This window comes from Neltuma alba, unplaced genomic scaffold, assembly GCF_004799145.2.
Source record: "Neltuma alba isolate B1F8T4 unplaced genomic scaffold, ASM479914v2 tig00010068_pilon, whole genome shotgun sequence".
Lineage (NCBI taxonomy): Eukaryota > Viridiplantae > Streptophyta > Magnoliopsida > Fabales > Fabaceae > Neltuma > Neltuma alba.
The window spans coordinates 167,429-191,414 of record NW_021635027.1 but is presented as its reverse complement, the minus strand read 5'-3'; the positions used below and the strand labels follow the sequence as shown (position 1 = coordinate 191,414).

The 23,986-nt window shown below is 33.7% G+C and overlaps 2 protein-coding genes and 1 long non-coding RNA gene across 3 annotated transcripts; 1 reads left to right on the top strand and 2 right to left on the bottom strand.

Moving 5' to 3' along the window:
- Positions 1 to 462: 462 nt before the first annotated feature.
- Positions 463 to 4,647, bottom strand: LOC114754081 (uncharacterized). The gene is made up of 4 exons (XM_028942822.1): positions 4,576 to 4,647; positions 1,512 to 2,325; positions 1,279 to 1,395; positions 463 to 1,203 (listed from the first exon to the last, which is right to left on the bottom strand). Exons 2-4 carry the CDS (start codon positions 2,310 to 2,312, stop codon positions 463 to 465), a joined length of 1,659 nt encoding a protein of 552 aa, XP_028798655.1. The 5' UTR covers positions 2,313 to 2,325; positions 4,576 to 4,647.
- A 7,554-nt stretch (positions 4,648 to 12,201) lies between these two features.
- LOC114754083 (uncharacterized) lies at positions 12,202 to 16,648 on the bottom strand. Its single transcript, XM_028942825.1, has 3 exons — positions 16,337 to 16,648; positions 14,934 to 15,128; positions 12,202 to 12,878 (listed from the first exon to the last, which is right to left on the bottom strand). Exons 2-3 carry the CDS (start codon positions 15,042 to 15,044, stop codon positions 12,426 to 12,428), a joined length of 564 nt encoding a protein of 187 aa, XP_028798658.1. The 5' UTR covers positions 15,045 to 15,128; positions 16,337 to 16,648; the 3' UTR covers positions 12,202 to 12,425.
- Positions 16,649 to 20,603: 3,955 nt separating this feature from the next.
- LOC114754084 (uncharacterized) lies at positions 20,604 to 22,637 on the top strand. Its single transcript, XR_003741100.1, has 2 exons — positions 20,604 to 20,740; positions 22,294 to 22,637. It is a non-coding gene; the product is annotated as an uncharacterized LOC114754084 (long non-coding RNA).
- Positions 22,638 to 23,986: the final 1,349 nt, after the last annotated feature.

Sequence of the window (23,986 nt, the reverse complement as noted above, 5' to 3'; positions counted from 1 at the left end):
CAAAAATCACCAAATAATGAGTGCCCAGACCATCTCCAATCTGCCTATACCACATTCATAGACCTAATAAGTTGCTGAGATTAGTTAAAGGCTTAAGGGGACGCGACGCACATTCCTATTCATGAAACCAACAAGTAGGCGCATATCTGAACTACTAATCCGCAAGGCAAAATAAACATATACATAGGCAAAATAAATATATACATAGACAAAATAGCCTTGAAAATTTCCTAGCCTACTGTGCGACTGCGCCATAAGTACTCTATTTTAATGGCAACCGGGAAGCACAGATCCAATGTTTGCAGCTTCACATTTCAGACACAGCTAGTAAAACTAGCTATATCTCCAATTCTCAGGTACCTGAGGAGTAGTTTGGACATGTACTCTTTCCTTGATGTTCTATTAATTACTAAGTTAAACAATCTAGAGGAGCACAACAGGAAGCCAAAGTGCACATTCAAATTACCGATATGAATGTGAAGGCCCATCAAATGCATAACGAGAAGAAACTGGCGCATGCATGGATACTGGCTGGGCCCTGTGATAATGCCGCGCCTGACTATATTCTGGCAAAGCTTCAGCAGCATATGTTGAGTACAGACTATCTTGAAAGGTTTCTCTCCTTGGCAAGTTACCAGCCCTGCTCAAGATTCTTCCACCTACTAAAGAGCTCAAAGAGAATTCATCATCTCTGTATGAAGGTTGAGAATAGGGGTCCCTTCTTGATGAACCATATCGGTAGTCATCTACACCATGACCATAAGCCTGATATTCCCTCTTATTTAAATATAGAGGATCAGTGAGAAGTCTTTCTACATGAGATTGTGAAGGGACATCCTCCCTGTAGATAGAACCCAGTTGATGAAGGTGCTCTGTTTCACGTTCATGGGGCTCCAGTATGGGATTCGCATGAGAAGGGGGAGTCAGATTTCTCCCATCTCCTTGAAGACCATAAGCTCGATAATCCTTTTCAGTCAGGAATAAATCACGTACTTTCCTTTCATGTTGCAGAACATTATAATTCTTCCCATGGCTATTGGCATAAGGATCTTGGTCCGATCTTTCCCTATGCAAATGGGACCATTGTCCCTCAACACCGTCAGAAACTTCCCTATCCAGCATTAGTACTTTTGGACAGGTGCGAAGAGGCAGCAAAGTGGAATGAATTGTAGCTGGTCGGAAAAGTCCTGTAAGCTTCCTAACCTGAAAGGGAATGTTAAAGTATTAGAATAAATCAGAACAACAGCCAACCCACCAGAGGAAACACTTGATTCTCACCTGCCTGACAGTAAGTTCAGTTTTGAACTTGTTCCTTTCATCATAATTTTCTTTGATAGCCTTTTTGAAAATGCTCTCAGGCAGTGGGAAGCAATCCTTCTCAATGCTGAATCGCACCTGAAGGTTCAGAGCTAGCCATAAGCACATGATTCTTGACAAAATAAAATGAGAATTATTTGCAGAAGTGTGGGACAGAACTTGCAAGGAAAAGAAAATGCAAAGGGAAAACAAACCTGAGCAGGAAAGGAACCATTGAACGCTTTGGGTTCAAGTTTCATGCCCCCAGAGGATGTAGCTTTGTATATCCCATATAATAGCTTAAGATCAAAATCATAAAGAAAAAGCTTAAGCCCACGCTTGACTCCCAAAACAACATCCTTTTTACCACTGGAAACACCCATAACTTGGTAATGGAAACAGTCTGGCTTTGTTTTTGCACTGCACATGAAGATTAAGCCACCAAGCTTTTCTCTCTTCCCTTCATTCAAATTAACCTTCTCTGGGCTGCCTTTCTCATTTTCGTTCATTCTATTATTAGCACCCTTGTTTGGCTTTACATGCTTTCCTCTGTTCTTCTGTTCTTGTTTACTAACATTTGACTCATTAGTCTTCTCATTACTATTTTGAATATGATGGCTCTGCCCAGTAAAAGGTTTATCACTAGTGCCCCTATTTCGACTATCCTCATTGCTATTGTCCACCTGCTGGCTCTTCTCCTCATGCTGCTCATCAGCAGTTCTGTTCTGTTGACTGTCTTGTGAAGTTTGTTTCTTGCTGCGCCCATTTCCGTTGTGAGAAATTTCTCTCTCTCCCACTATTGCTCTATTCTTTCTCTGTTGATCTTTTCCTGGAATCCGCTTAAAACCTTTATTCTTTTTTATGTTAGGCCTGCTAGGCTGAGACCTCTTAACAAATTTTGATTTGGCCTTCAATGACTGTTGAAGATTTTTGCCACTTGACTCTGCTTTACTAGATCCTTTAGGCAGATTCTCTGTATCCTTCCTACTATCAGCTTTGTTGACGCCTTGTTCCATATTACATTAGTACCTGAATTTACAAGATGCAAAAGGAAAAAATTTAGTTCAAGCATTTAAGAAGTGAGACGTCTTTCCCGTTTTTCAAATCTTTTTGACATTGTACATCATCCAGAAAAAGCTTAAGGCCTGTTTGGGATAGCGTTCAAAAGCACTTATAAATACGTTTCACATAAACTGAGACAAAACTCCTCTCACAGCTTATTTCGTATTTCGTAAATCACGATTAAAAAACTACTTATAAGTTATTCCACACGAGCTCTTGGTCAATTCAATCATTTATTTTGAGGTGGGGGCATAGGAAGGAGAAGATGGAAGCAATAAGATGGTTTCATTCAATGGTAGGCGTATTCAAGCCACATCCAATTTCTTATTTTTCCTTAAAAAAAAATTCAAGATATGATAGAAACAACAATGTACTTGTTACATGTATAGGGCCGTATAGTACACATCTCAGTATCAAGTTAATTAGGATGTGTCACACATCCATCAGCTGCAGAAAAGGCGCCAAGAAAGTTACATAAACAACTTGAGAGAAACCAAGTAAAAAGGGAAACTTCCATATTGAGATTTTGGGGTCTCATTAAGTTCCACTCTACAAATAAGATGTTCTACCCGGCAGTGGCTTCACAGATATAAGAATACCAAAGTTACAAAAATAGTAATCATTATAGAGATTACAAATATCCAAATGAATAATAGCAGAGTATCTTCATCATCAATGCTAAATCACTCTCCTATATTTCATACAAAAGTTATATAACTTGTATCATTCATTCAAGTATGAAGGTGCCTGACAAAAGTTGAAGATTAAATGTTTAAAGGTACAAAACAGACAATAAGTTAGTGATGAATTAACTTAACATTAGAAATATTCATACCCACACTGCTTAATGCTTTCAGTCATATTCATGAGAACATGGACAGGGGCGTGCATGGACAGACAAGCAGGCCAGATGTCCATGCAGCATTAGATATGGCTAGTACAACTAAGCTAAAAAGACTGCCCCTTGAGTGTTATCAGCATGTTGAGAACTATATTTATACTTTTTTCAGCGTAGAATTAAGTGAACAATATATCGTAAAGAATCTCATATGTTAAAAGTGCAGCTCCCCAAAACCATGAAGTTTATAGTTTAATCAAACTGTGAGTCTTAATATTCTTCTTGATGTCTTTCATCCTCATGTTGTTCCCACATCCAGAGTGTTCAATAACAATTTACAATCCATATAACGTGAAAAAATTGGCAATAACTTTTCATTCTCTGTTAAAGATGGAAATAATCATGCCAAAAACTGTAAGATCACTCTCAATCCATTCACATGATTAGTAATTGATTCAAGAGACTGCAAATGAGGACAAACAAATGGCACAATGAATGGTCAGAAACCTTTAAATAAGGTTTCAATATCCAATTGGCCAAATGTTTTCTTTCATTGCCACTGAGTGAGATGATAGCATTTTAAACTATGCCACTAGAAAGAGCACAAATGTTATGTTCATTTTTTTACCATGTACGACTTTGCCTTGCTTTACTTTTGTTGACATTGCCATAAGATTATGGCATTATGGATTATCATTCCAATTCTTCCACGGGTCCACCATGATTGTAGGCAAGTATTATCTGGGTTCAGTAGACAAATCTAGTATTCCCACTAAAGTTTCCTAATTTCCCCTATTTGCCTGGTTTGCATGAAGCCGAAACCTTTCTAGTATCTGAAGTCCCCACTCCCCAACATAAGTATGAAAATAGCCAAAGCATTATTAAAATTTGAAAAAAAAAGGGAACCGTGGATGATAACCAGAAGCTAAGTAGACAAGGGCGGCCTGCATTTACTCAACTACATTCACTCGCATGAAAGACAGCAAGGCAAAGTTACATCATTAGCAATACAAAGTTATTTTTCAGAAGAGTGAGAGGAAGATAGACAAAAGACAGGTCTAAACACAACCTATATCAATTTGAGTGAAAGCGGATGCTTTTATCCAATCGCCCAGATGAAATATCGAAATTCAAGTGAAGAACAAAGTCACCAACTTTGGGCATAATCGCGCAAGAAATACGGAACTCCATCCAAAATGACAAACTACACAACCCTGATGAAATCTGTTTAACAATTTTTACCATCATATAGACTCATCAAAAACCACTCAGAGCAGCTACCAAAGCGGACAGAACGGTATAAATCCTCATCGATATCTACACAAGCACACCGACTCACACAATGAAGCCGTGATCGGAATCAAGTAGGGAAGAAGTACCTAGGGAATATGAGTCAAATAACCAGTGATCCAAACGGTGGACCAAAACCAGAGTCTGGAGGGTTTTCGCCAAGCGGGAGTGGGTTCATGGCCAAACGGACGACTTCGGTCTTTGACTCTTTGTTTTAAACTAGACAAACCGGAGCCTCGAACGCTTCCATCCTAACTGATTCTGTAGTGTGATGGGACCCGCTCGTAGCATAAGTGGGACCAGCTGTTAGTATGGGAGCGTCTCTAAAATAAAATTAATAAAAGAAAAAAGAGTTAAATATTGATGATAAAGATATAATCAGCATTACATATCTTGATTGGTATATCACGTAAGGAAGTTTCATTTAAATTTAATGGATATTGTCTTTTTTATTGTATGTTATTTCCTTAAATTTAAATATTTATTTTTATTATCATAGATAAATATTTCTTTTTACTTCTAGTATATATTATTTCAAACAAATTAATTCGAGATTAATTTTCTTCACATTAATTGCAAATACTTTTCAAAGGGAATGCGCTTTCTTTCTTTCTATTTTTTTTTGATAAAGTTGAGATTCGATTTTGTTGTAATGCGGGTTGTATTGTGATCTGTAGTTTGATGATAATAAAATTAAAGGGTTAGTTATTTTCTTCTTCTTTTTTTTGGCCAGATAATTATTTCCAGATAGGTAGGGATTTTTTTTTTCTAGCTGTTTGAGAGCTAGCTTTCTTGCTTCCATAATTCTAGTTTATTTCAAGCTTTGCATATTATTGGAATTGGAAAGATCTTCCTTAATATTATACTCCTCCGGTCCTAATTATAAGACCCAATTGACTTATTTGAGGAGATTAAGGAAGTAAGTTAAGTTGGTTATTTATAATAAATAAGTGTTGTTATTCCTAAAATATCCTTGCTAATTAAGTATATTGGCTAAAACTATCATTATTAGAAGGATTATCTTGGAAAAAAATGCATAAATATAAAAGAAAAAATGGATTGGGTCTTATAATTAGGACCAAATAAAAAGTCAAATTGGGTCTTATAATAAGGACCGGAGGAGTAGCTACTTATGAACAGTGCTTCATCAATCAAAAGGCAGGAAATTTTGACTCTTCTTCATGATTTTCATATTCTTCCTTTTTAAAGCCAATTACTCTTTATGCTTTTTTTTTTCTCCCAGGAATGGCTTAAATTCCATCAGCTTTGGTACTTTGTAATACTCATAACTAAATAGGGATTTAAAATGTTGATGTTTTTATGCTTTTGCCCCTTACTTTAAAAACTAAATTTACAAAAAAAAAAAAAAAAACTAACTAGCTGATCTCGTTTGAGACAATGCTACTGGAGTTTTGGCACTATTGACCCTCTCGGTAGCCAGTCACCAGAGCTTAGATAGCATGTTTTCAAAGCTCTCATAGTTAGCCACTAAATCTCTAATACTACTCTATTTAGTTACTAATTATTTTTATTAAATTATTGACTATTTTTGTTTTTAGAGTCTCAAAAACTCTTACCTAGGTATTGGCTACTTTTGTTTTTAAAGATATGATGACTACTCTTGTTTACTTATTGACTGTTCTAATTTTTGTATGGCTACTTTTATTTGAAAAATTCAAAAAATGTAGTAGGAGTTGCTAGAAATCTAATGAATACTTTTGTTTAGTTACTCATTACTCTAGTTTTGCTATTTACTACTTTTGAAACTACAATAATCAATATCTAAATAGGAGTAGCCACTGAACTTTTAGGGAAAAAAAGTACCCAATATCCTTTTTTTTTTTTTTGTTTTTTGCAAACAGCTAATATCAAATTTAGAATAGTCAATAACTAAATAAGAATAATAATTAAAGCCCTGAATTAAAAAAATAATTAATAACTTAATAAAAGTAATCAATGACTAAAACAAGAGTAATTATTAGAATTCTGGCGGTTAGCCACCAAAGGGATTGTTAGTGCCAAAGCTCCAGCTAAGCCTACTTAGGTGGCATTCTAAAAAATTTTTTAAAAAAATGCAAGGGCAAAAATGTAAAAAAACCAACATTTTAAAATTTCTATTTAATGATGACTATGGATTTGAGATTTTGGAAATTGGTGTTACTTTTCTGGAATTTAGAAATTCAAATGATATTTTTTAGGAATTTTCCTAGATATTATCTGACTTAATGGTGTAATTAATTTATTAAGTATTGTTAATTTCTTAAAAATCATGCCAAATCATTAAGAAAACGAATGCAATATTTACCTCATTTGTCAAAGAAATAATTATGGGAAAAGAAAGTGTTGAACGTGTGGAAGAATCTGTTGTGCAATCAACCTCGTTACATTTCTTTTTGTCCTCTTTTTTTTTTTTGGGAATACAAAGGCAAGTTTATGCTTGATAAACGACAGAACAAAAACTTAAAAGCATTCCTAATACCAAAAGAAAAAAAAAAACTAAAAAGCATTCCTTGAGCTGGCACCCACCAAACTTTGGTCTGCCATGACACGAAGTCTGCATCTTGCTGGAACGTGTAGCAATAATTTCGATCTTTCTTCCTTCATTCGGGTTTCTTTTGCTAGAATATCTGCATACTCCAGTGCCTTTCGCTTCGCATGTAGCAACGTGACTGACCGTTAATCATATAGCAGTCCCCTGGTTTTCTCCACCTCCTCTCGGAAGTGATGGTTAACCCGTTATCCCTCATCAAAATATTAATTGCCTCCATGAATAAACCAGAATCTCTTGAAAATTCTGTCGTTTGCAAACTTCCAACCCAGCTTTGATCGCCAGGACCTCTATAACCGTTACAGGGTACGTTCCAAGTTGTTGTTTAAAGCCAATGATTCAATGTCCTCTTGAGTCTCTGACCAGACCGCGACGTGTAGCTTTCCTATGAATGCCCACTGAAGCGTCAACGTCCAGTCTTAATTTATCTGGTGGCAGAGGCTTCCATCATTATCAGTGGCTGTATCGCTTTGGAAAATCCTGTGTCATAGCTTCCCATCCTCCATATATTCCGTCAGTTGGTACAAGCATTGGTGCATAATCTCTTTATGGGTGCTCTCTCCTTCCCCGAATACTTGCTTACACCGATGTTTCCAGATCAACCAACATACGTGGCCAAATATGATGCGCCACAACCAGCTGGCAAATCATGTCTTACTGGGCTCCCTTGTATCATTCTATTTCATCCATTCCTGCAAAACGCAAGAGAAAAAGGCAAAAAACATGTTAGGTTTAATAAATTCCTTCCGTAGTTTTTTCACTTTCTCACAGTCTCTGGTTACCTATAACACACTCTACTCACTCAAACACCCTAGAGGACACTCTCCTGAATTTACGAGTCTTCTCTTCGCTCTGAAGAAGTTGGTCATAATTCTTTCATGGGATATTTGCCATAAAAAGAATTTAATTTTTTTCGAGTAGCTTCTAACGCTATATTTTCCGCCAAATCAACCTCCCCACTCCATCCCTGGACTTAGATAGGAATTTATACGCTGCTTTTACTGAAAACCTCCCATTCGAAGCTTCACACTAGCATATGACATCTGGTTGTGTGTGCCTGTTGGAGGTTTAATTTGTATCAATGTCTGAACCACCCATTGTCTCCAACACGTATAGTTCCATAGTCCACCCGGAAGGGTGAAGTTTGCCACTCTTGCTTCAGGATTAATCTGACTAAGGACATTCTAGGCATATTCAATGAGCGGTTTATCAAGAGGTGTCCACAGGTCCCACCATAATCTTATGGTTATCCCATTATTCACTTTTTTCCCCCCTACTAGCATAAACTTTTCCATGCTGTAGTTATGGCCTGCCAAACGAGGGAGGAGCTCTTGCTCTTTATTACCTTGGAATTACTTCTGACCCACATTCATATTTTAATTTCAGCACCTGAACCCATAGAGCGTGTGGCTTCATTACAAGACCCCAAAAAAGTTTCATAATGAACGCATGATTTTGTTTCTCGAGGTTTTTAATGCCCAGACCTCCTACTTGTTTCCTCGTCGTGATCTTTTTCCAAGCTATTAAACACGCATTTTCTTGGCATTCTCATCCTGACACCGTAGAAAGTTTCTGCTTATCTTCTCAATCTCCTGGGGTACTCCTTTTAGGATCAATGCAGACTGCATTTGGTACGAGGGGAGAGTAGCTATCACACTTTCGATAAGAATTGTTCTTCTAGCCATGGTAAGATATTTACTCTTCCAAGACGACGGTCTAGACTTCACCTTTCGATTTAATGCCCAAATGTGTCTTTGGTGATTCTTGAATGGATGAGAGGGACCCCAGGTATTTTCTCAGATATGAGGTGACACCAATTCCCAACAGCTCACTTAAGGCGAATTCCCGATGAAAATTGACATTCTTAGAATAGAAAGCCTTAGATTTCTGCAAACTGACTTTGTGACCTGAAACTCCACAAAATTTACTCAACATCCCCAGAACCACTCCCTTTTGTCTCACCATGGCTTCAGTAAAAAGCAAAAGATTGTCTGCAGTAAGTTTTATTTGTTTCCACTTTCCTCTCTTGCATTCATCTTGAATGAGATGGTTTAATCTTTCCATGCACAGGACAAAAAGTATGGACTAAGTGGATCTCCTTTTCTCACACCATGTGTCGGCTTAAACTACGATCCTTCCTCTCCATTCCATAAAAGTTTCATCGAAACTGACGTAACACAAGCCATTATGACTTTTATGATGTTTTCTTGCAAACCAATCAGTCTGAGAGTTTTTTCAAGGAATCCCCGATCTAATTGATCATATGTTTTTTTCATCTTACTTTCACTGCAACATATCCCTTTCTGCTCTAGGTTTTGTTCTGATAGTGTGCACAATTTCTTGAAGCTCATTACATTTCTATTCGTGAAACATTTTAAACATTACACCTATAACTAATATTATCATTACGTTGTTTACAATGTAGAGATGCAAGAATATTGAGGCAAATGGATTTTTAGGTCAATGAAAAAGGGTTTTTGAGACACTGTTGAATGATAAATGTAAACACCTCTTTTACAAGAGATTTAAACTTTGGTTTGCAACACACTAATCGTTTCTGCTAGACCTAACACCTGTTGATAAAAGAAAGTTATTTCTTAAAAGTAAAACGTACACACTAGAAGAAAAAGCCCCAGCAAATTAAAAGGCCCATACATGAAAAGAAAACAAAAGCCAGCACCATTGAATAAAACATGATCCTATAATGAATGAATTTATTAGAGACACTAACCTCATGCTTAGATGATTTTGGGTTTGTTTGAGATGAGGTTCATGCCAAACTGACTTTTGGGCATGAAAAACACTTCAAAATTAAATTAGAGAAAAAATTAGACTCCAGGAGCAATTGATTTTTTCCCCTTGCCTAAAGTATGGGTATTTATGAAACAAAATGGAATGGGAAAAGACTGGGATCGGGACTGGGACTGAGGCAACCCGTCCCATGTCTTGTCCCATTCCAAGGCTATCTTGATTCCAATCAAGACTGGACAAGATTGGATGTCCTATGGGACATTTTTTAAACAACAATTTCAATGAAAAAAAAAATCATATCATCATTTTGATTTTGGACTTTTTCTTACCAAAAGTAATTAACCAAAGTTCTATTCTCTTCCAAAAATAGTTTTTAAGTATCTAAATAACATGTAATTAAATAATAAGACTGAATATTTGATTTAACTCCCAAAATAATCATGCTATTTTTTTTTTTAGTTTTGACAAGTAAAAATCGTTTACTTATACTTGTTCTACTTCTTCTTTTTTATGTTTCGAAGTTTCTCAAAAAAAAAAAATTATATGTAGAGGCCATTAGCCTTGATTTTAATTAAGTCTAAATATATGTTGACAAAAATGCATTATCATATTGTATTGATTGAAACTTGTTTAATTTACATTTTTAAAAACATTAAAATAAAAAATTTATTCAAACACGTGACTTCTATTTACTTCTTTAAACTTAATATTTATATTTTTTGTGTTGTTAAAATAGATAAACAAAAATAATCTATTAAAAAAATAAAAATATATAAATATATATCTTGAAACGGGATGAGGCCGTCCCGTCCTGTCCCAGCTTCCATTTTGTCCTGTCCGATTAGGACGAGACGACCAAGACGAGACATATAGCCCTACCTAAAAGGTACTTCAAGGGCAATTGGCTTTTTTCTTTTTTTTTTGCCTAAAGGCTACTCCCTCCGTCGCTATTTATAAGAAGTAATTGATCCAATTATTTTGACTAAAAAGCTAGTTAAAATTGTTAAAAACAATGAATATGTAAAAATTGTAAATTTTTCTCTAAAATACATTTATTAAAATAAGTAATTATGGGGGCAAAATAAAAAGCTAACAAATGATTCTTATAAATAGGAACAAGATAGTAATGGTAGTTGTTTCTTGTAAAAAAAAAAAAAAAAGGATAGAGGGAGTACTTTTCTTTGAATTTGAACAATTTCAAACTTACTTTTCAATATATAATTCATACAAGTTTATAGAAAATAAGTTTATAGCAACTTAACAGCTTATTCAAATATAAATTACATTATACTAATTAGTTTTTATCCCAACTTTAATTTGTAAAAGTTGTTCTGAATAAGAATAATTCACTTTTGCCAACATTAATCCAAACAAGCAGTAAAGAATTAATGTAATCTTTGCTTTTTGGGGGAAAAAAAAAAGGAACCGCAGTAATCCCTCGCTGTTTTCTCCCTTGAGATTAATGCTATGTTTGGACGGAGAAAAAATGAAAAAGAAAAATGGGAGGCGAAGAGGTTTTTCTCGTGTTTGGACGAGAGAAGAAAAGTGGGATATGAAAGAAAAGTTGGAGAAAACATGAGGTGGTGGGTTTCACAACCTATTTTCCTCCCAACTTTTCTCTATATGGAGAGAAAATGAAAAGAAAAAATATTTTTCCTCTCTGCCCTTACATATGTTTTTTCAGCAAAATAATACCAATTTTTTTCATTTTATTTATTATTATCAAGTCTTTCTTTTGTGTTTGCTTGATTGAAAAATAAAATAATTAAAATTGCAAAAATCCTTTTAAAATGAACTAAAAGAAAAAACGAGTGGAGTTTATATTTGGACCAAAACCAACTCAACAATTGAATCTTATATTAAGGGCCGGAGGAGTATCTCGGAGTAATTTTATTTTCATTCTCTTTCATATCATGAACATTATTTCTTTTTCCCCCTCTGCTTTCCTCTCTCCACATTGGCTAACTGGTTGAAGCTAAAAGCAGAAAATTCGAGATTTTTCTTAAATGTGATTTTTCCCCAAAAGCCCATTTGTTTTCATTTTGAATCCAAGCATTATTCTAACTTTCAAATAAGCTAGCAATATACGTTCTACGGTTTTCAAAGCATATTTGACCTCTTAACACTGCTCCAAACACACACAAAGTAGATTGAAAATTGATATTTAAGATTTCATTTCCAATCCTAATCTCAATCAAATTTGCATTCACTCAAAATTCAACACAGCATCCCAACAGGGGCCTTAGGTTGCTATGGGAAATTGGGAAGCAAGAAGGAATGCGTTAATTTTTCATGATCTGCAACAATCATATTTCAAGCTCAACACCACATCCTCTTGAATTTGACACACTCCCCGCCTTTTTATACACTAGAAACAAACCTTGGTTACTTTCATTCTTAATTTCATAAACTGGAATGAATTAAATAAATTTGTTAAATAAAATCAACTATAAAATCAGTCCAGGAAAAAAGATAAATCACTATCATAGTTGAAATTTAACTTCAGACTAAACTGACATGAGTGAACATAAAAAAGGGTGAGATCACTGTAAACCAAAATATCAGGAACTTCTTTTTGCTTCTTGGCAGTAGCAACTTCACGAACTTAACTAATAATATTTACTCATCTAATACGCCACCTCAGTCGAGATAAACTTTGACATCAATTCCATTATCAATAAGTGATTGAACCACAGCTCTAATTTTCCCTTCAAACTTGTCTCTCTCTCTTGGAGTATAACAAGCAGTGTAAACGTCAGCTTCTCTTGCCCTTTCAGCTAAAATTTGACCAACTGCCAAGCAGGCCGGTATGTCAGAACGAGACCGAAGGACAGCTTTTATGTCCTTAGAGTTCGTGCCCGCAACTGCAACTTGTTTGCTTGTCATCCTATGAGTAATTGAAGCTGTTACAAAGCGTTTTGAGATGTACACATCAAGTGTGAAAGGTTCCATATAGGCAACTGTTCTCTGTTTGAATGAGACATGCTTAGTTGGATTCTTTGATTTCTTCTCTTTCTGATAAGTGTAAGGTCGGCTGGTGTCATCATCAAGGAAATCCTCTACACCAAAAAAACTTCGCGGTGCCATATGAACCTGTACAGAACACATGCTAAAGAAGTTAGAACAGTCTATCAGCGAGAACGTCCCAAAGAGATCTAAGAATACTTTCAATTCTGGGAAGAATATTGGATGATAATTATTTTCAATAAATTTCGATTGCTTAGTTTATCCAGATGATCAATATCTATTAAGAATAATTTCTTCAAAATTCATAGAAAACAGAGATCTAAACCATCAAATTCGACTAGATAACAAAAATTTGTTCCAATAAAGAATGGTTTGTTGGATATTACCATTGTGCTAGATGAAAATTGGCATGTATTATGAAGAATAACCAAGTAAAAGAAAAATCGGTTGCCAAGACAGTCAGATGTGAAATTTTCCTGTCCTATATGTGTGTATATTGAGAGCTATTGATTTTACATGTCTGTTTTTTTCTACTTGTAATTTTGGATCTGATGGACAGCTAATCAACTTAAACTTACGATACCAAAGGATGAAAGAAAGTGGCAAATTGCTTCTTTACAAGTGGCAAGCAACTACTTTCAACCCGTGTTCTTTAAATGCACTAGTTTCATGATGAACAGTTAATCAAGAAAGCAAGAAATAAGCAACAACAAGGTCAACTCTGAAGCATGGGCACGTCAACACTGCCACATCTTTAAGAAAAAGAAAAAGGTAAAATAAAATATAACAAACATGTCGTGCGTGTGTGTGGAAAACCTTAGGTGATTATTCATGCTAATATAAGTCTTTTATTGTTAACACTTTGGTTGTCTGAGCAGCATTGCTTATTAATGGTATACAAGGACTAGACAACAAATTAGCCTTATGAAAGGTTATAAAAATGCACGAAATTCATGTTGGAGAAGTAATACCTTTCAGAATGTGCAAAATCTTCACAAATAAGATAACAACTGAAATATTGTTGCAAAACAAAGCGTTCCAACTGGAATATTGATATCAAATCAATCCGTTTGAGAATGAATATAGGACGGAAGAACCATCAAAGAAAACCCACCCTACGTTGCATAGAAGTCATTTTCTTGTGTTCCATATATACATGCAAACAGACACACATTCACTGCTCTTGACTTTTTGGCTCAATAGAATTTTATTCATGAAACTCAATTGTCAATATAAGGCTATTTGAATCAATCACAATAAATAACATGAAATTTTGTCAGAACTCCTAACCATTAAGTTATATCACGGGAATATGTTCAGAGCATTAAAGTTGATCTTAATAACTCTTGTTCCTTTCTTTTTCTTCATGAAACCTCAACATCTCATTTTTTTATCATAAATCAGGGACTTGATATGAATACAGAAAAAGCTGAAAGGTGCAATGATTAGTGTTCATAGTGTCCAGAGAAAAACACATAAATGGGGCCGTCACTAATATGATTCCCAGATATGAATCTATTATGTACTAACCAAAAACCTATCCAACATTCTTCTAGTAAACTTTATGATACCATGCAATCTAATTCCATGGTTTATATATGGAACGAATGTCTTATTTCAAAAACATTACACCTTTTGATTTAAGCATAAGCATATGCTGTTAATCCACCACGTGAGGGTTCAATTCCTATTTTTTGCCAATAGCCAAGCTACTATTATTTCTTTTTCTGCTTTTGTATTATGTTTCTTTATTTTTCTTAATAAAAAATGAGGGAATAATGAGGGAAGGTCTCATGCAAACCTTTCCATTGTTAACAAGGAGGTGAGATAATGAAGGAATTTCAGCTAACATACCAAAATCTTTCGAAGGCTCCCTCCTTCATATTTTGAAGTTTTCCTAGTCTTGATTTAACCATCTTCTCACTTTTGTTTTCTCTTCCATTCTTTTTTCTGTGGATTCCTTTCCTTCTCTTTCCCAACCAAATCCCAGACATCACCGCAAGTGTTCATAATTATTTGCTTTCAACACTCGTATGTTTGAACCAATCATATTCCACTAAATGTTTCACAGAGAAGGCTAACGCTGAGCATTTTTATACAGCCAAACTTAATCTAAGAAGTAGACCACCCAAAAAAAAAAAAAAAGCAATTAAAGAATTCAACTAGAGCTTGAGGATTTACCTTTCCATTGTGAAAATAACTTAAGGGCACAAAAATCCAAGGCCTAACTCCATTCCCTTCATAAGTAAAGACACTTTTGCTGCAAACCTTGCCCAATGCTTGTCTGAACATGTTTCTCAAGACACTCTAACACCTTCTAATTGGCAAACACCTATTTCAGTTGTGCAGCATCCAACCATGGAAAGAAAAAGCCCCCTACAAGTAAAGAGAAAGCAAATTTCCATCATCTACACGAAATTATAAAAGATCTAAGCAAATCTGAGAAATTATATTCATAAATCCTGGTAAAACAATATGCTCCACGATCTCCATATTGTCTACACTCCTTCAACCAAGACCAATTATAGAACAAAGCTCATGCATTTTACAACCCAACAGGGGCAGAACTAACAAATTGAATACTTGCAGTTGTGCAAAATATAAATTAAAAAAAAATTCTAGATTTTGGTGGCAAAAATCAGAATGCACTTGTTTTGCCTTTTATGGCTGCTCTTTGTAAATCTTAAAAGCTGAATTCTTAGAATGATAAGGTCCTGTGCTCTACAATCCATACAAATGGATGAGCTCCCCTTTCAATTATAAAACTCACTCTAACAAAGCAGTGAATTCTTTTTCTGTTTCTCAATCCATTGTCGTTTGTTAACAGATACCTTTTTCATCAAAATCACCGATACCAAACAGAAATGGCATTGAATCACATGCATGGTTGGTAAACCCAATCAAATGTGTTAACTAATCTGCTGCTAGCAAGTTCAATCCAACTCCCTTAATAAATAAATAAATAATTAAACTATTATCATTTTCAAGTTGTTTGCAGAGATTATATTTGCTAATGGCCTGTAAAAAGAAGGGAGCACTTACATTGACGTCCACCCACTTTGGCTCCCCTATGATACAGTAATTTGAGATCAAAGGTTATGAGGAGATAAAACTAAGGAGATCATCGAAAATAAATCTACACACAGGCGGACCTATGTTACACACAGAATGCATGGTAGTTATCATACCCTTTTAATCTTTTCCCCCAGATTTTTTAACGAAGAAGCCTTAGTAAGCACATGATTCAGACAACTCCAAGCCACAGAAGAATGACAATGATAACACTTGCAATTTATGATCATGAAAAGTGTTGCTTAGAGTGGGTAAGGAGCGCAATTGATTGTTTCTGTCAATAGCTTATAAATTCACAGACCAATAAGCAGCAGAAAATGATTTAAACTAGAGCTACTAAATTGTCAGACACATATCTTGATTGAAACAGGTGCGACAGAGCCCAACACAGGGTTGACAACCACGCAGGGAATAGATGACGCGAGGAACAAATTTAAACATAGATTCAAAGCTAGATTGAACATATTAATCTCACTGGATTTCGGGAGAAGACAGGGCCCTAGGGTTCGAACCTTCTACTATACTCGCCGGAGAACAACAAGGCAGGGTTGACAACCGCGGACGGCGTCCGACGGCGAGCTCGACTTAAGTGGAATGCTTGTTCGTCCTGGAAGGAAAGCTCAAATTTATGAGTTGATGAACAGAAGATGGGAAGTTAAAGTTTACTGGATAAGGCGATCTGCGAACACTTGTGCAGATGTCTTGGCTAAGTTAAGCTTTGGAATCAATGAGGAAGTGCAGATCTGGAGAGAAGTTCCTCTGCAAGCCTTAGAAACTTAGGAGACGGACAGGTTGCGAGGTGGAAGAGTTCGGCTTGATGAAAGTGTTGCAGAGGGAAGTGCTGATCCTGGATAGTGAGATGTTGTTTTAATGGGTGTGGGCCCTCGTTTTCTACCAAAAAAAAAATCAGCTCCTGTAGACGAGATTGCGCTTGGTTGGGGTTTTCTTCTTAGAAACTAAATTTTTTATGCTTGGGAGCTGGGACAAAGAAATTAAATTTTTTTTAAAACTTTTTTTTTTACCGGTAATTTTGTTTAGGAAAATCGGGATATATCCTTATTTGAAAAAATTAATTGCAGAATGGGACCTGAACTTTTGAAGTCCTTTTGTAGAATTAAAAAGGAAAAGAAAATTACCACAATACTTTTAATAAAATGTAATTAGGATCAAACATGTGCAACTAAAAATCAATGATATGTAATTAGATTCTATATGTAACTAGATATATGCAATTAGAATCAAATATAGGCAACTCTGGATCAAAGAATATGCAATTAGATCATAATATGCAATTAGATTTATATGCAACTAGGTATATGTAATATACAATTGCGATCAAACATATACAACTGGAAATCAAGAACATGCAATTAGGATCACTGATATGCAATTAGGTCCTACATGTAACTACGTATCATCAATATGCAATTATGATCTAGCATATGCAACTTGAGATCAAGGATATGCAATTAGAATCAGTGATATGCTATTAGATTTCATATACAACTAGACATATACAATATGCAATTAGGATCAAATATATGCAATTCAAAATCAAGGATATGCAACTTAGGTTATTTGATCTTTTTATCCCTCCAACTTGTTGCCATCTAAGGTTAAATTTCATTTTACAATTAACTTTTCAAATGAGGATTTGTAGCAAATTTTCCCTTTTCTTTAAACATTTGCAATAAAAGTAAAATTTAAAGTTAATTAATTAATAATCATATAAGCCACTTTTTCTTGTGATAACAGCCTTACCTTACATTCGAACAAATAAAACATCAACAAAGTTAGTCTCTACGAATCTCCATAACAACTCCTCCATATCTAAGCAACTTATATGGTTTGGCGTTGACAAAATTAGCTTTTATTTCTTCTAATTTTTATAAGCATAAAGTAGGATAAAAGTTAATTAGTGTAATATAGTTTATATTTAAATTACTCTTCTGGTCTGATTTATGAGACAGAGAGAGAAGGTTTTTCTTAGTCCTATTTATAAGTCATTTCATTAAATTTTAAATATGAATGTACTATTTTGTCCTTCATTTATTATACTGTGGATAGTTATTTTTTTGAAAGGCGTATATATTAAATGAAGATAAAGTTAGAAAGTTGTTATATTTTAATGAAGAATTAATGCAGTTTAAGATTTTTCTTGATTTGTGTGCAACAAGTTAAAATTGTTTTATAAATAAAACTAGAGGATTAACTTTTATTTTTTTAAAAAAAATTCTGTTTAACAAGTTAAAATTTGGCTGAACGAATGACTGAAAAGTAAATTTAAATATAAAATAATTAAAAAAACATAAGTTTTTATTAAATAATACATCCAAGCACACATACATATTATGTGTATATAATGTAATAATCTAAAAAATATTAAAATTAAAATTAGACAAATAAAAAATAATAAATATATTATTGGAGAAATTGTAAATACTAAAATAATTCTTCTTAATATAATGAAATGAGTCAACAAAGAAACTAAAGCAGGAAAAAAAATATAGACAATACGATGAGAGAACTATATTGCATTTCGTCACTTATTTTTGCTTGCATCACAACACAATAATATGCCCTATTCATTTACACATAGGTTATACTACTTGTACTTAAATTGACATAAATCACATAAATATAAGTAGGAAATAAGTTATAAAATTAAAGGAATAGTGAAAGAGTAATGCATAATAATAGTAATAAGAGTTACTTATTAAAGTTGAAGACAAAGAGAAGATGGATATCCACACGTATAAATTATAGGAGTAATATTTATTTATAAGACTTAAGATATTTTAACAAGCACACTCCCCCAGAAACAACTATTAAAATCATAGTGTTAAAAATGTTATTTAAATTTAATTACACTAAAATGTATATTTAGTCTTTTAACTTTATACAATGTTTTAATTTGATCTCTTAACTTTAAAAAATATATTTTTAGTCTTTAGCCTTAAAGTACTAGTTTTAAATGATGATTTTTTGTAATAATTGTTATTTTAGAAATTAAACTTAATATATTAGCATTTAAAAATTTTTTAATCAACATTCAAGATCTCAATATCATTATTTTTTATTAATGATTTTAGAATTAAATAACTAAAATCATAAAATTATACTTTTTAAAATTGAGAGACTAGACTGAAGCCTTATATAAAATTAAAAAACTAAAAATATATTTTAGTCATTTGGTTAAAAGAAATAAATGTGTAAGTTATACATGCCTATTTTCAATTATACCCTTGTTTATAAGAAGAGCACATGAACGATAATGAATACAAGTTTATTACAAAAAAATAATCAGTGGCATGTGTTTCTTAATGGGTGTAAAAGTAGAAAGACTAGTTTAAAATTTCATTAAAAAAAGATTCATTTCCTATATATAGGGACACCACCATTAGAAAGATTGTTTCTTATATATAAAAAAAAAAAGATAAAGAGACCAAAATTAATGGATCCTTTTAAATAATTTCATCTTTTTTATTTAAAAATAAGGTGGTTCTTCCCTTCTCATTGTTCTCTCCATGTTGGGAATGCAAAAGCTATAGATTTTGGCTTCTGACCCATCAAAAGTACATATCATCGAGAGCCAACTCAAACATCTCTCCTTGGCCCAAAAAAAAATCTCAAACATCTCTCTATATTTATATTTTTCACTAGTTCACATTTCACAGTTTTCAGTGCATATTGTGTAACATCTCAAATTTTATGGATTTAATTAAGCATAATTAAGGAAAGATTTTGGAGGGATCATTAAGATTAAATCCCTTAAAATATGATCCAAATAATTATGAAGTTAATTTTGAAAATTTAGAACGTATTTCATTGGAAAATTTAAGAAAAATAACTAGGAGTTAATTTTTGACCCAATATTTTTAAAGACATTATTTTATGGGTAGGAAAGCAAATTGGAGGGAGAAAATTCATATAAAATATCAAGGATTAAATTCTGTAATTATTTCATTATTTCAGAAAATAAAGAAGGATGAACTTGAAAACAAGAAAAGTTTGGAAGGGCATAATGGTCCATTGGGAGTTGCTCAGCCTCACACGTGTTCTCTCATTCATTCAGCCATCTAATTCTTCACTCCCATCCTCTCGACCCAAAAAAAAAAATCCTTTAGGCTTTGTTTGGTTGTGGTTTTTTTGAGGGGAGGGGAGGAGAGGGGAGTTAAAAAAATTTGTCATTTTGTGCTCCCCTCCTCCCCTCCCAAATTAGGGGTTTTTGGAGGGAAGAGAAATATTATGAGAATCTTGACAAATATGCCTATACCATTTTTTGAATATTCTAGTGGTGCCCTCTTGATATTTTTTTGGTTTCGCACGATTACTTTTGCATTCCCTTCCGCAGTCGCTCAGTTATACACACACAGAAATATAATATGCATATATGTTAATATATTAATTATATATATATGTTAATATATATTATAATTATAAAATGACACTGTTAATATCATATATATTTTTTATTTCCTAATATGGGGAGGGTATTATTAGATAGTTAAGGTCTTGTCTTTTTTTCTCCCATTCATTTTTCTAATATATATTATACTTTTATTTCATATTTTTTTATCACATATAAGTGAGGTAATTGGTTTTTTTTAAATTGATAAATTCAGAAATAATAATTTTGATATAAATATTGTAATAAAAGAATAAATCAGTCTAAATATAAAGATAAGGATATATTTGTTAATTTATAATTCCCTCCCCTCTCTTCCCTTGTGAACCAAACAAAAAATCTCCCCTCCCCTCCTCTCCATTGAACCAAACAAAGCCTTACTCCCGTCCTCATTTCGAGATGCAGTCAGAGGAGAGTTTGAGAGAGAGGGCGATAGAGGCTGAGGGAGAACGAGAAGCTTGATGGTGATCGGAGAGGGAGTCGCATGCAACCTTGAATCTTGGTTAAGGTAAGTCTTTCAATCATTCTTCTACCCTTCACCATTTTAGTAAGGTTTTAGGAGTTTTGGGTTGCTGAAATCTGATATGAATTGGAGGAAAACTAATGATCTAGCTAAGATTATGATATCTATGGGTAGATTAAAGCTTGTTTAAACAAGTTATGGTGCTGCATGTGTTATTGGGTTTTGTTTGTGATGCTTTCAAAACTCAATCTCTTTACCTCTGTTCTGGTATATGGCATCAAGCTCTGCGGGATTTGAATGGATAGATGCAACACATATATGTGAGATTTTAAGTAAGTAGATGTTGCAATAATTGCTTATTCTGCTCTGGTTTTGTGAATGACTGAAACAGGGTCTGAGGCTTTTATGCATGTGATATGAATTTCTGAAGATGAAATTTGAAACTTGCAATTGGCGCTGTTATTGGTGACCATATTTCAAATTATTTAAATAATGGAAAGTTGTGGATGCTAGGGCGTATGAGTCACTGAAGATTGAATCTTGATTGGGAGAAAAATGGTTTTGGAATCTGGAAAAATATTTTCCTGATTATGGGAGGGTGGTTGTGTGTGTGTGATTTAATGCAAATATGGAAATGGGTATTAAAGTACAAGAAAAATGCTTGAAACAACGTCATCCATGATGGAATAATTTTTGAAGGCAGAGATGTCCAGAATTGAAGGATAGACCGTGTGAAGCATGAGAGGAAAGGGAGAATATCTCAATGCTTATGAATTTGACATACATGTGCAAATGCTTGTGCGTGTGGTGAAGGAATCAAGGAAATTGAAATCTGGGAAATTTTACGGACTAGGAAAAGTTGCTAAACTTAATTTAGAACTCATTCCTTAATGCATTTAAATGTTAAATACTGATTTGAGATGGTTAAATCAAGATTTAAGACACTAGAATAATTATTGGAGAGATGTTTATGAAGCCGGAACTTCAGGGAAGTGTGGAGGAAATGTCACCGCTGTTGCAAATATTAAGTAAGGATAAGAAAACAAAGTTGTGAAGAGTAAGGGAAATTGATTAGCCAGTAAATAAATTATAAGGAATTTAAGATATAATGAATGTATTATTTTAGTACTATACACACACATACATGTTAATCTGCCCTTGCCTATATAATTTATAGGGTTTGATATCTGCTAAGCTCTGTAAGAAAAGAGTCAAGGAGAAAACAGGGGGAAAGTAGTATTGAAGAAAAAGTAAAAAGTAGTAATTCTTTTCCTTTCTTATGATTGTGCATTGATTGTCAAATGCTTGTACATGCCATTATGTTGATTGTACATGAGAACATATAAATTGTCTTTGCATGATATGATTTGTCATGACAATAAGTGTTGGTTTCCATTTATTTTGGAATGTGAGCATGATAGTTAGCGATTGGCTATGCAAGTGTATGATGGTTTTGTATTATTAATTATATTTGGTTGCAGGGTGTTGGTCTCTAGCCTGGGTAGCATCTTTGTTTGTGGTCTTGTATTATTACATAAAGGACTTCTATTACCACTAGGATTCTTTAGAATCTCACTCTTTTCTTCCATATCATATAGCAAAAGCAGGTACTTCTAAGGACAATGGAGCTGTGATTGGAGGAGCTTGAAAGTAAGGGAGGCCGGAGAATTTATTATGTATTTGGTTAAATATGCTTCTTATATTTTGCCATTTTGGAGTGAAGATACAAATGTGTGTGTGTGTTCTGATATGTAAATATTCCTCTATAAAGTGGTGGCTGAGGGCAGATAAATTACAGGTAACTACCATTGACAGAAATGGCCTATTTGCTATTATATAGTTATTATTATGCCCAAGACTGTGTGTATAAGTATATCTATTCTTTTAATGGGCCGGTGATCAGAGTATTGAATGTTAAGCCCTGCAAGTTATAGATTTACTTCTTTTTTTTTGTTGCCCAGAGTATCCTCCCACCCGAACGGTAAGAGACTAATCTCTCAGGGTACTGTCAGGCGCCGTAGCGGGGACCCCTCCCAACAGTTATAGATTTACTTAGATACAAGTTCTAAATGTCTAAATAGAAAGAAAATGGGTTTTGGTATTGTACGCAAATCCAAGTCTTAAATTAATTATACCAGTTTTGTAAAAAATGTTAAATCAAGGACTTGAACCACTAAATAAGTTGCTTTGAAAGTAAGTCTTTGAAAAATTTGAATTTTTAGAACATCACATTACATAAGCATAATCAAACCCTGTGTTTAGGAAAAAAATTTTAAAAAAATTGTTTTTTCTAGGATGAAATCTAGCTTTTAGAGGTTCGAGGCTAAATAAAATACCCTACGGCTGTATAGATGTAAGGTGTTACCCATCCCTCTCTCTAGACACCCTACCAAACACACCCATAGTTTCCATCCAACTAAAAAAAGTCTCCTCGTCAATCCGATTTTCGATGAAGAGTTTTGGACAAATTAATCAATTTGAATTATATATGAAAAAATCCTTTAAAAAATTACTGTTGAATTTTAAAATTTCAAATTAGTATTAGTTATTACACTCGTAAAGAAAATGACTATACTCGAAAAGTAAATAACAATACATTCTTGTAGATATTTCTTATTTGAAATTTTAAAATTCAATAGTCATTTTTTTGGGAATTTTCTGATTATATATATTTTTTATTTCCCTAGTGTAAAAGAGCATTGTTTTGAGTTTAAAAATTAGGGGGAAAAATTAGCAATCCATCATATTTATACTTAACTAATTTTATTTTGTCGAATTATGAGGGTGTTTGGATAGAAATCAAACTATGATTTTAAAAGTGATTTTACGATATATAAAATAAGTATGTGAGATGAGTTTTGTGTCAATTTACGTTAAAGTACTTTTTAAAAGTGGCCCCTATGTCTAATTTATACATAACTTTTTTTATTTAAATATTATTTTAATTATTATCAATTTGATCCAAGCCGATCCGATTTAAACTATAGATCCTCAAACCACTTTTTTGATCAATTCATTCACTCATGTTTAAAATATAAACCCTTAAATCACTTTCCCACCACTTTCTATATTTTAACTTATTTTTTTCTAGTGTTTTTGGTTAAAAATATCCAAGTCCTTTAGGCTATTAAATACGTCATCATGCCTTTACTCTCAATTTGCCTGTGAATAATAGATCATGTTATATAGATTTTATTGTATATGCATTGACATGCATAGGTATCAATAAATGAGTTTTTTGGGACAAAACTCGCATGCCCAGAAAATTTAAATTTACAGTCTCCCGCTTAA